The sequence below is a fragment of the Podarcis melisellensis genome (assembly GCF_964234715.1).
Source record: "Podarcis melisellensis genome assembly, chromosome: 17".
NCBI classification, from domain to species: Eukaryota; Metazoa; Chordata; class Lepidosauria; order Squamata; family Lacertidae; genus Podarcis; species Podarcis melisellensis.
In genome coordinates this window covers 2,030,728-2,041,532 of record NC_138534.1, presented here as the reverse complement: position 1 = coordinate 2,041,532, position 10,805 = coordinate 2,030,728, and the positions used below count along the sequence as shown (strand labels likewise).

Below are 10,805 nucleotides of genomic sequence, written 5' to 3'. Positions count from 1 at the left end.
CTTTTCTACTTATACCCGGCATATTCCCTCCTCTGTTAACAGTGTGTAAGTACTTCACCCTTCCAAATACCACAATAGTTGTAGAAATCAACTTTATTAACTCAATCACCAATAATTTACAACCCAAGGAACAATCCATGAAGCTGAGCTTGGTGCTGCTCCTCCAGGTTTCCTCTGCTCCCCCAAGCCCATGATTGGGTTTTAGCGGAGGTGCTTCATAATGAGAGGAGAGACCTCTGGCCCAACCAAATGGCTTTTTAAGTCACCCACCCTCCTTTTGGACCAGCTGCTCAGTCTGACCAAAAGCTGGGAGAGCTCAATAACAAGCAGAACTATTCCAATAAATAATTCAAGTTACCATCTTCTCCAAAATCAAGAGTGTCCGCAATTTACCTGCTTGCAGGAAATGACTTTAAAATTGATCACATCAGATGACAGGAAGGAACCAGCCACCAACTGATAGAGAGTGTTCTGAGGATCATTTTGCTGTAGAAGGTAACTGCACACTGATCCAAAGGCTCAGGTGCTACCCTTTTCAATCCCAGAACCTACAGTGGATAAAAGAAAACTATTTTGCCACCTCATGATGCAGCTTCAGGGCTGGCACTGGAATTATTATCCTGAGGGGAGGCACTGGCCCCACGGGGTGTCACTTCAATGATACGGGGTTTGTCAATGATGCGAGCGGTCTGGTTGCCCTTCTCCACAATGCCAATGATCCAGGCTTGGTGTCCTTCTCCATATTTGGGAGATTTGATCTCTGCGCAGAAGCGAGCAGCCTGCTCTCGGGGTAAACAGATCAGCAGCCCACCTGCCATGTAAGAGAGCAAGTTACAGGTCACTTACAGGTTTAAATTCCCTTCAACCCCACCTTCAGCTCCTGTAGCGCAGGCTATCGATCTTACCAGATGTCTCAGGGGATGTTCCTTGTAGTAGCCGTGACCGGTTGCCACAAGCTTTGCTAATAGCAGCCATTTTGGCAAGGATAGGCAGATTGTGGATGACAAATGACACTTCACTGCGCTGCTGTTTGGCCAAATTCTGTGCATGACCCAGAATACCAAAGCCTGTAATATCTGTAGCAGCATGGGCATTGAAAGTATGCATCAAGCTGGCAGCTGAAAGACCAAGAGCATGAACATTTAAAAGCAGAAGTAATGGCAAAGTAGCAGTCACAATTGCTGCTAGCAATCTCCAAACAACCACTGTCTAGCGTCTATACCTAATACAGCAAGAACCAATCACTACTTCATCAGGAGGCAACTTCTGAAGGGTAGTAGCAACATTATGTGTTCAGCAGGGATGCAGTAACCTTTGGCTTTACATATATGATGTACATTAATTCTTCATTAATACCTGCCCATCACGGTATGGGGACATCGGGTCCACTCAGGTCCTAGAGCCTCATGTCTAAGAGGATGGAAATCTTTTCAGCCCAAGGACTGCACTCCCTTACAAGCCACTTTCCAGGGAAAACACGTTTTTTGGAGTAATGCCATAACATTATATATCAGTGGAAAGATAATTTAATGAAGAATGTAATGCAATAACTTTTATGAAGGATTATTTATTACAACAGCAGTCATAAAGAAGAAACGTGAAACATAGAAAAAGTGAGATATACAAAAATTCTCACCACGTCAGTTAATAGTTGGGTAACCTTTAGCTTTAATTATGGCCTTACACTTTCCTGTGGATTGAACCAAGTTTTTTTAGTTCTGCAGCTGTAATAATGTGAAACCAAGATTGAATTATTGCCTCCATTTATTGGGTTTTCTTGCTGGGTTGCTTCTGACTAACAAGTTTCTTTAGTTGGCTCCATAGATTTTCGACTGGGTTAAGGTCTGGGTTATGTAATATTGGGTATTTACATTCCCTTTAATAATGCAAATTATGCCCACACCTTTTGCTGTCATACAGCCCCAGATCATAACACTTAACTGGGTGTTTCATGGTACTTGCAATGCAAGTAGAATGGAAATCTCTGATTCTTATGTATTTCATGCCATCACTACCAAAAGCAAGGAGATTTGGGTCTCATCCCTCCAAATAGCACTTTCCCATTGTTCTGCTGTCCAGTTAACATGGGTTTTAGCCCAGTTTGATCTTTTCAACCTTTGTTTGAGATAACAATGGCTTTTTCCTTGGAATTCTAGCATTTAGACCGTATTCCTGCAGTCTGTGCCAAACAGTTCTTGCACTCAACTTCACATTACATTGCACCATATCATCTTGTATATATCCAGATGATTTTATTCTGTCCCATATACACAGTCTCTCAATTCTTCCATTGTCACCTGCTGTTGTGCACCTTTTCCTGCCTTTTCCAGTCTGATTTTGTAGTGACTGAGTCTCCTTATACCTCTTCAAAAATTTAGCAATGCCACCTTTGGTTAAGTTTCTACCAATTTTTATTCTAATTTCTTCATAATTGTAGCCTTGTTCACTTAATAGTACTATTTTACTAAATGAAAGAACAAAAAAAAACACACACACAAAACAAAACAACAGAAAAACAACCAGCTTGATAACATCAATAGCTGAATCCTACTGTGACCTGATTGAATCATTGCCCAAACAAGTTGACACCTGATTGGCTCTCTAAACACTCATGCTCATTTGCTACATTCAAATGAAGGATAGCTACTGCATATCAACCTAAGCAAGCTGTGCTTCCTTTTTCTGGTTATTTGGCTATAACTTTCGACAGATAATTGAACAAACTTTGTTGCATTACATTCTTCATTAAATTATCTTTCCATTGATACATAATTTTATGGTATTACTAAAAAAAAAAAAGAAGTCGTGTTAAGAGCCATCAAACCTCGGAAATACACGTTTTCCCAAACGTTTCCACAATTTGGGCCACTAGTGTACACCCAGTTCTGTCAGCAAATTAAGTTATGGACTCAATTCCCCCTTTGTTTAAAAGTATCAAATTTTGAAGGGCACTAGGGCTGGGCAATATCTGGTTTTCAATATAACGATACAGCTAAACATTGCAATATACCAATACATCACAATTATCTGAAATAAGATGGAGCTACGTAGAGGCGAACATGGTAATGTCCTTGCAACTGCTACTAAGTTACGGTTCTAAATCACCACACACTAAATCATCACTTTCATCAGCAGGCAAGCCAAAATGCATCCAAACAGGACTTGGGTTTTGGGCTTGAATATTCAGGCCTAGGACAATCCAAAATAAAGTGGTGAATCAGAGTGAATACAAATAATCTGGGAAAATATTGGAACGACAACAAAATAATAATCTAAATTTGATGCATATAAATATATGAAAATTAACTCAATGATAGCATGCTTCAACCAAACCATTAAAGATTTCTGAAGAATATATTAATGTTCTATGCAGTTTTAGGGGCAAATTAAAAATTTACAATATTAAACTTGCATATGATTAACAATTCAATCTGTTTTCTACTAATTTAAGAGTAATTTATGTAATTTACTAGTGCCAAGTTGCATCTCCTTCCCAACTCAGAGGGCCAACTGCAATTCTATGCATGAGTAAGCCCTCCTGAGTTCAGCTAAACTTGCTTCTACTTTCCTGGGAGTATGCCCCATTGAATTTAGTAGAGCTTCCTTCTGAGTAGACACACATTTGCTTGGACTCCTTACCAACAAGCACCCACCCTCCCCATCAGTCTTGCCTCACAACACTCAACCTCCCATTTCAGCACGAGGCAGCAACTGTTAAATCTTCCCCCTCTTCATTTCCTCCCATTGTGACACAGAAGGGCCCCCATCACACCATTCTCTCCCTTTTTATCAAAGGGAAGGGGGAACGGCAATGAGACAGCATCCTTTAAATTAAAAAAAGCCTTTTTCATATGAGGGAAGCTATTTAGGGTGAACCAACTATGTCATACACAGCAACTTGTTTTTTTGTTCTTACTTTCATGGGAGCGGGGGAGAAGGGGCTGCATCAAAGCCTCAGATAGTAGAAAAGGGAGGGGAGAGAAAGGCATGCGCATGCACACACATCCACACAGTGCAGAAGGGTAGATGGGAATAGAGCCTTAACAGGGCAACTTGGTTTTTTGTTCTTTCTTTTACATGGGGAAAGGTACTGCTCCCAGCCTCAGATGGGTAGTAAAGGCATAAAGGAGGGGAGAGAAAGGCTTTGCAGTGTGTGCGCGCGCACGCACACAGTGGCAGAAGGGGAGACAGGCAGTAAAGGCATCAGAGGGGAGAGAGCCGTTTCAGGCACACATGCGCAGGGGAGTAAAGAAAGACATAAATAACAGGGCAACCTTTTTTGTTCTTACTCTGAAGAAAACCGTTTCACTGGGTAAGGAGAGGGGAAAGGGGGCTTCCAGCAAGAATCCCCAAGCCAGCTCAGACCAGCATCTCTGCAAACCACACCTACCAGCCTGTCACACTGGGTACTAGCCTACTTTAAGCAAGCAGAACCTAGTCTTTTAAGTTGCTGCTGCTGGTTTCCCAGCTACTTTCATAATCGTCACCTGCAGAGGCAGTGGAGCTGAGCTGGGGCTTGCTGCAGAATTGAAACATAGTGATAGCTGCTACGCCTGCTCTTGTGAGTCGCTTGCTGCTTCTGTAGGAGGCACCGGAAGCACTAAGAAGCACACGGGTTTTCTCAAATTCACGATGTTTGCCAGGTAACATTTTATGAACGTTATCATGATGTGGACTTCCTAATCGATTTTGAACGATATATTGAAAAATCACCCAGGTCTAATCTGCACACATATCTGCAGACGGAATCTTAAATCACCTGAGCTTTATTACTTTCATCCCAATGGTAGCTTTTTGTGATGAGAAATACTAATCAACTGATACGTAAAAAAATAAAAATTATTCTTGTACATAAAACAAGACATTCCATATTTCAACACATTTTCTCCTTTAAAGATGAAGATTAGAAGAATTCAGAAGGTGCTAGGACTCGAATGTCCCAAGAACCTGAGAAGTACATGGGCAGACTTTCAAGATTTATTTTGAATATTTCTATCTCACCTTCTGCCTCAATATTAGTAACTCTAGGTGGACCATGTGTTTTCCAAAACAATCAAAAAGCTTTGTGTTCTAGATGACATGTAGGAGGTCTCCAATACAACTATAGGTATAGTATCCTGGTTTTTTAAAATAATAATTGCATTTGCTGCCACAGTGGTGTCAATCCTTTGCCTTATAAATGCAGAACAAGTCAAAATCTCCACCCCATACCTGTCCTGTTCAACATGGCCATACTGAACATGGCTTCCTGATATGCCAGTTCAACATCTTCTCTGGAGACCACCAGCTTAATTTTATTCCACCGTTCTGGCTGAAATGGAAAAGTAGTATGTTAAGAAATTGTTTTGAGGCTGCATTTCTCACTAACAAATTCAGGGGTCTCAAGTTAGTATAATGCAACATGTCTATAATAGCACCATCTCCTTGATCAGGAAGCCTCTTGACCTTGGGATGTGCTTAGGGAATCTACTCCTTGTATTGGGCCAGAGAGAGGAAGATGGAGGGTGCTGATTGCCCTGTTGTCCAGCAGCATCCCTGATCTAGCTGGCAGATGTAGTCTTGGGGATACTAAAATGATAATCTTGAGGGATTTCAAGATCCATGCGGAGGCTGCTATCAGGCCAGCTCAAAACTTTGTGGCCTCCCTGACAATCATGGATCCCTCTCAGGTAGTTATCGGTCCAACACACCAGGTGTGACACACCCCATGTGATCTTTGCCCCCAAGTGATATGAGGGATAGAGTGAAGATAGAGGGAATACAATGCATTCCCATGTCATGGTTATCAGGTTAAGTTTATCAGGTTATCATGGTTATCAGGTTAAGTTTAGACTCACGGTGGCATTTCTCCCTGTAAGGGTGGTGAGCCAATTCAGGTAGCCTGTCCTCAAAGACTGATGAAATCAGGTTCCTGAATGCTCTGTGATTTTCCATGGATAAAGCTGGTGACCCTGTCAAAGTCCTGGTCTTGCTTTTGAAACAGGTGGTTTTTGTACATCCACACTGGCATTTTGTAGCCCAAGCAGCTCCTTGGTACTCTGAGGAGATCCGGATTATGAAACAAGCTGGACAAAGACTGGAGTGCAAGTGGTGCATGTCTCATTCTGAAGCTGACCAAACACTGGTAAAAACACACGATTGTGCCTACTATGTGGCAGTGTGAGCTGCAAAACAGGCTCTCTTTGCAGCTCGCATTGTCTCCTCTGGTAGCTAGCCAGTGGAGTTATTTCAGATGGTCTGGAGGTTACTGACTCCCAGTGTGGAGAAGCATTCGAAGACCCCTGTGACCAACTGGCTATGCACTTTGAGGATAAAGTCATTCAACTTTGGTGTGATATCGACTCTCCATTTGTTGAAAGTACCCAGTGCCGCTATTGAGAATATTTTGTGGGATCACTTTCACCTTAAGCAAGGAGCTCATCTGGACAAGGTGCTGGGGCAAGGAATGCATCCAACCACATGCCCCTTGTTCCTCCTAGCTTATTAAAACTATGCATACAAGAGGATCCCCTGCAGATAGATAGAGGAATACAAATGGATGCGCAAGGTTTCCCACAGATGAGCACTTACATTATCTAGCCACTGATGAGCATTTACAGCCACTTGAGTCCCCAGTGGTTTAGTCAGCACAAGAACATCCCCTGGAACAGCACTGTCTGGCCTAAAATCATAAGAAACAGGAGCTCACACTCAGACCTACTTGTTTATGTTTAGCAGTTATAGCCTGTCCATAACAGAGTTCTTAAAGAGTTCTTAGTGTGGTGTCTAAACCTGGGTCCAAAGTTTATCTCCCCAAGTCAGGAACAAGAGACAGTTTTCCAATAGATTGGGAGAGGGGGAACCTTCTTGTCCTAGCAGGCAAAATCTTTAGTTCCCTCTGCCCTACAGGCCAACTTTGAATGGTGTATGGTCCAGCCAACCTGTCAAAATTACCGTATTTTTCGCTCTATAAGACGCACCAGACCACAAGACACACCTAGTTTTTGGAGGAGGAAAACAAGAAAAAAAAATATTCTGAATCTCAGAAGCCAGAACAGCAAGAGGGATCGCTGCACAATGAAAGCAGCAATCCCTCTTGCTGTTCTGGTTTCTGGGATAGCTGTGCAGCCTGCATTCGCTCCATAAGACGCACACACATTTCCCCTTACTTTTTAGGAGGGAAAAAGTGAGTCTTATAGAGCAAAAAATACAGTACCCTGTGGGGATGGGAGGAGACAGTGACTAAGCAGAATTGAACTAAACTGATACTCAGGAGTTCAATTTTATTTTATGTCACAGGATCTAGCTGCATCTCTTCCTGCAACACACACAATGACAAATGTGACATCAAGTGTGCAGCAAGTGGCCATAGTTTGGGGGAAAATGGCCTGGGAGACCAAATATGACCTCTGGTTCCTCATCCTCGCTGCCGACCATGACAACCTTCAACCCTGTTAAGTCTGAAAGAGCTGAAAGAGACACCACCACCCAGCAATTCCACCAAGTCTCAGTAATGTAATGCCAGGTCAGCTGCTGCCTCAACCATCAAATCATGGCTGAGGAAGCATTAATATGGTCCCAAAATAAACTTGCATACAGGCAGCTTACAAAGCCAGTACTGGTTATCTGAATCACAGACTGGATCATTTGTCTTCAGAGCATTATGTATATTACTATAGTCTCATCTTCCACATGACTTTATGATCACTGTGACAGCCGAAGCAGCAATATTGTTAGTCCTGGAATAGTTAAGAGGATGTGCCAGCCCCCAACCCTACTGTTTTTGCTCTAAAGTGGAATGGGCAATCCCTAGCTCAGCTCTACCATTTCATTATTTGATTCAGTGATCCCAATGTCTAGCAAGCATCCTCTAAACCTTTCAGCTGTTAAGATTGCAACACAATTACCTCTCTTGTAAATACATCTATGGCATGCATTTTCAAATCAGGTCTCTCCCAATGAGATGCATTTACTCACATGATGAACTCATTGGGCTGGCATACAACTGTTGCAACTCCTCCAACAATAATCCAAGGATTCAGGACAGTCTGCCCACCAGTTACTGAGGTGCCACCATCTTCTGCTGCATCCCGAAAGCCCTTGATTATCAGTGGCATTATTTTCTCCCGCTCCTGGGTGAAGAATAAAATAAAGGATTCAGAAAATCAAGACTGATGTAGAAAGCTGGGTCAGGGATACTAATGACTGTTTCCTACCTGTATGTTTCACAGAAAGGCAGGGTCTATAAAGCACTTACTCTGTGAAGTGTCATGCAATCACATTTCAAGCACCAAACAAAGCCATTGTTAAGGAAGCTAAACTATAGGTTTTTATGATGCCCAAGTAGACAAGCAAATATTTGCAAATGGCCAGCCATTGTTTGGTGTGATAAATGAGCCGACAAGTCACCATCTCTGGTGAACATCACAGAAACAAGACTGCCAATGGAAAACCTAAATAAAGCATGGTTTGACCTTTTTGTCTGGAAGCCAGAATTATGGTCAACACAAACTACAGTTTCACATGTCTGAACTAGGTTTCTGATCTTATTCCTTGCAAATAATCATTCACGTAAATCCTACTTTAACTGGCAGTGGCTCTCCTAAGTATCAGGCAGGGATAATACACCTCACCTATTACCCAATTATTTAGCTGGGGCTGCCAGGGATTGAACCTTAGACCTCTGACAAGCGAGGCATGTGCTCTATAAATTATTTGCCTTAAAATGTTCAGCGGTATCTATTTCCAGGCCGTAGCCAGGCTGAAACAAACCAAAGCTCTGCAGGTGAAGCCAGACAAAGAAGTTCCTTTTTTGAAATCCACTTGTGCCATAATTACCTACCATAATTATGTCAAAAAAATTATACATTAAAATATTCATTTTCCCTATTATTTAAGTAAAATGTATTTCTAGAGACAAAATTATCCATTATACTTCTCACCTCCTCAGTCATTTTCTGGCTTACACTCAGAAGCATAAGCATGTTGTCACATTCTGTGATGCCCATGGCGTAGAGGTCACTCAGCACGTTAGCACAGGCAATGCGGCCCTAGACCAGACACACGCAGCAGAAGATATAGAATGAGGAAGATGACACACAAGGCAACTGTCCTCATGAACTGTCTCACATCACAAATGTACCATGTTCCATTACAAACATGGCTAATTCTTTTTTATCCAGTCAAGCCTGCTCACCATCATATACGGGTCCTCCACTAGTGGATAAAAGAAGTCTGTGGTCTGTACAAGGGAGAGACCCCCATGCCTCAATGGGATCACACAGGAGTCCATTCCGATGCCTGTGGAGAGAAGGGACCCCAAGCACATCAGCACCTTTAGAAGTGTTCCCACCCCAAACACCTACTTGTTTTAGGTCAATGACCTCGGTGATATCTGACCACTGGTCCTGTTAGCTAGGGATGATGGGAGTTGTAGTCCCAAAACAGCTGGAGGGTCAAGTTTGGCCATCACTGTTTTAGGTAGTCAGAACAGCCCTATCTTCAGCCCAGGTCTACAAATGCAGCCAAATGAGGAATAATGTCCTAGAGTCCAAAGATTGAGATAAACAACTACCTGACATTCAGAAGACATCTTAAGGCAGCCCTGTTCAGGGAAGTTTTTAATGTATGACATCTTAGTGTATTTTTGGTCTTTGTGGAAGCCGCTGGGGTACAAATAAATTATTATTATTATTATTATTATTATTATTATTATTATTATTACAGTAGTACCTTGGTTCTTGAACTTAATCTGTTCCGGAAGTCCATTCCAAACCCAAGGCGTGCTCTCCCATAGAAAGTAATGCAAAATGGATTAATCAGTTCCAGGCTGTTGAAAAACTACCCCTAAAACGCTTCTCCCCACTGCCCCAATCAGCATGATCTTTCAAGATCGATCTCTCTCTCAGGTCAAAGCAATTTCTCCCCACTGCCCCAATCAGTGCAATCTCTCTAAAAATGGAAGCGCAACACTAAAATATTTCCAGAGCTGGAACGCTCACTTCTGGGTTTGCAACGTTCGGGTTCTAAGTTGTTGAAGTAGGCTGTTCGTGAACCAAGGTACCACTGTAGAATGGACTTTTGTACGGAAGGAATTATACAGTACTTGTAATTGAATACTTAAGTGGTCTTAAGTGTTTAACGCAGACTCCACATTATATTGTTGCAATCTTTGAAATAATTCTGCAAGACGTATCAGCGTTAATTACATGTGATTTTTTTGGAGTGGGGGAGGCAAATTCAGCCTAGAGCTTCTGGTGAAGGTTAGACTTTTAAAACTCCCCTACGTTAAGAAAACGACATATTCGAGTAGAAAAACAGAACGGGGGGGCAGGTCTACGGAGGGCCGGAGCCTTTCTCCCGCATCAGCAAGCTACCCCGCTGCAGGATGTGGGGCATTGATTTAAACGGAGAATATCCGAAAAACGCCTCCCACCCCGCCTCCCCCTCGCGCGCCCAGCCTCACCGAGGGTCCGGGGGGCCCCGCCGACGGCAGCCGCCTCCCCGGCGCCCGCCTCTCCCGCGCGGGCCCCGCCGAGTCCCTCCAGGAGCCTGAGCAGCGTCTCCTGAGGGACTTTGCAGCCTCAGCCGCGCAGCTCCCCGTAGCTGGTGAGCCGCCAGCCCGGGCTGAGCCCCAGCGCCTCGGGCTCGAAGGGCCGGTAGCCCGGCGGGCCCAGGGGGCTGGGGGCGGCCGCCGCCGCCGCCGCGGCCAGAGAAGGAAGGCCGGCCGAGGGGGAGCCTGCCAGCGCCGCCATGACGCCTTGCCGAGGGAGAGGGCGGCCGTTGGGCGGGCTGAGGAGAAAGGGCGGGAACGCCCGGCGGCCTCT

General features: G+C 43.7%; 1 protein-coding gene and 1 long non-coding RNA gene across 2 annotated transcripts; one reads left to right on the top strand and one right to left on the bottom strand.

Moving 5' to 3' along the window:
* Window positions 1-78: 78 nt before the first annotated feature.
* On the bottom strand, window positions 79-10,748 carry LOC309360612 (selenide, water dikinase 2-like). Its single transcript, XM_081895269.1, has 8 exons — window positions 10,445-10,748; window positions 9,176-9,279; window positions 8,922-9,029; window positions 7,957-8,111; window positions 6,571-6,661; window positions 5,212-5,311; window positions 906-1,118; window positions 79-811 (listed from the first exon to the last, which is right to left on the bottom strand). The coding sequence occupies exons 1-8, from the start codon at window positions 10,731-10,733 to the stop codon at window positions 582-584; spliced, it is 1,290 nt and encodes a 429-aa protein (XP_081751395.1). The 5' UTR covers window positions 10,734-10,748; the 3' UTR covers window positions 79-581.
* LOC309360638 lies at window positions 5,820-7,602 on the top strand. The gene is made up of 2 exons (XR_014164232.1): window positions 5,820-6,124; window positions 7,279-7,602. It is a non-coding gene; the product is annotated as an uncharacterized lncRNA (long non-coding RNA).
* Window positions 10,749-10,805: the final 57 nt, after the last annotated feature.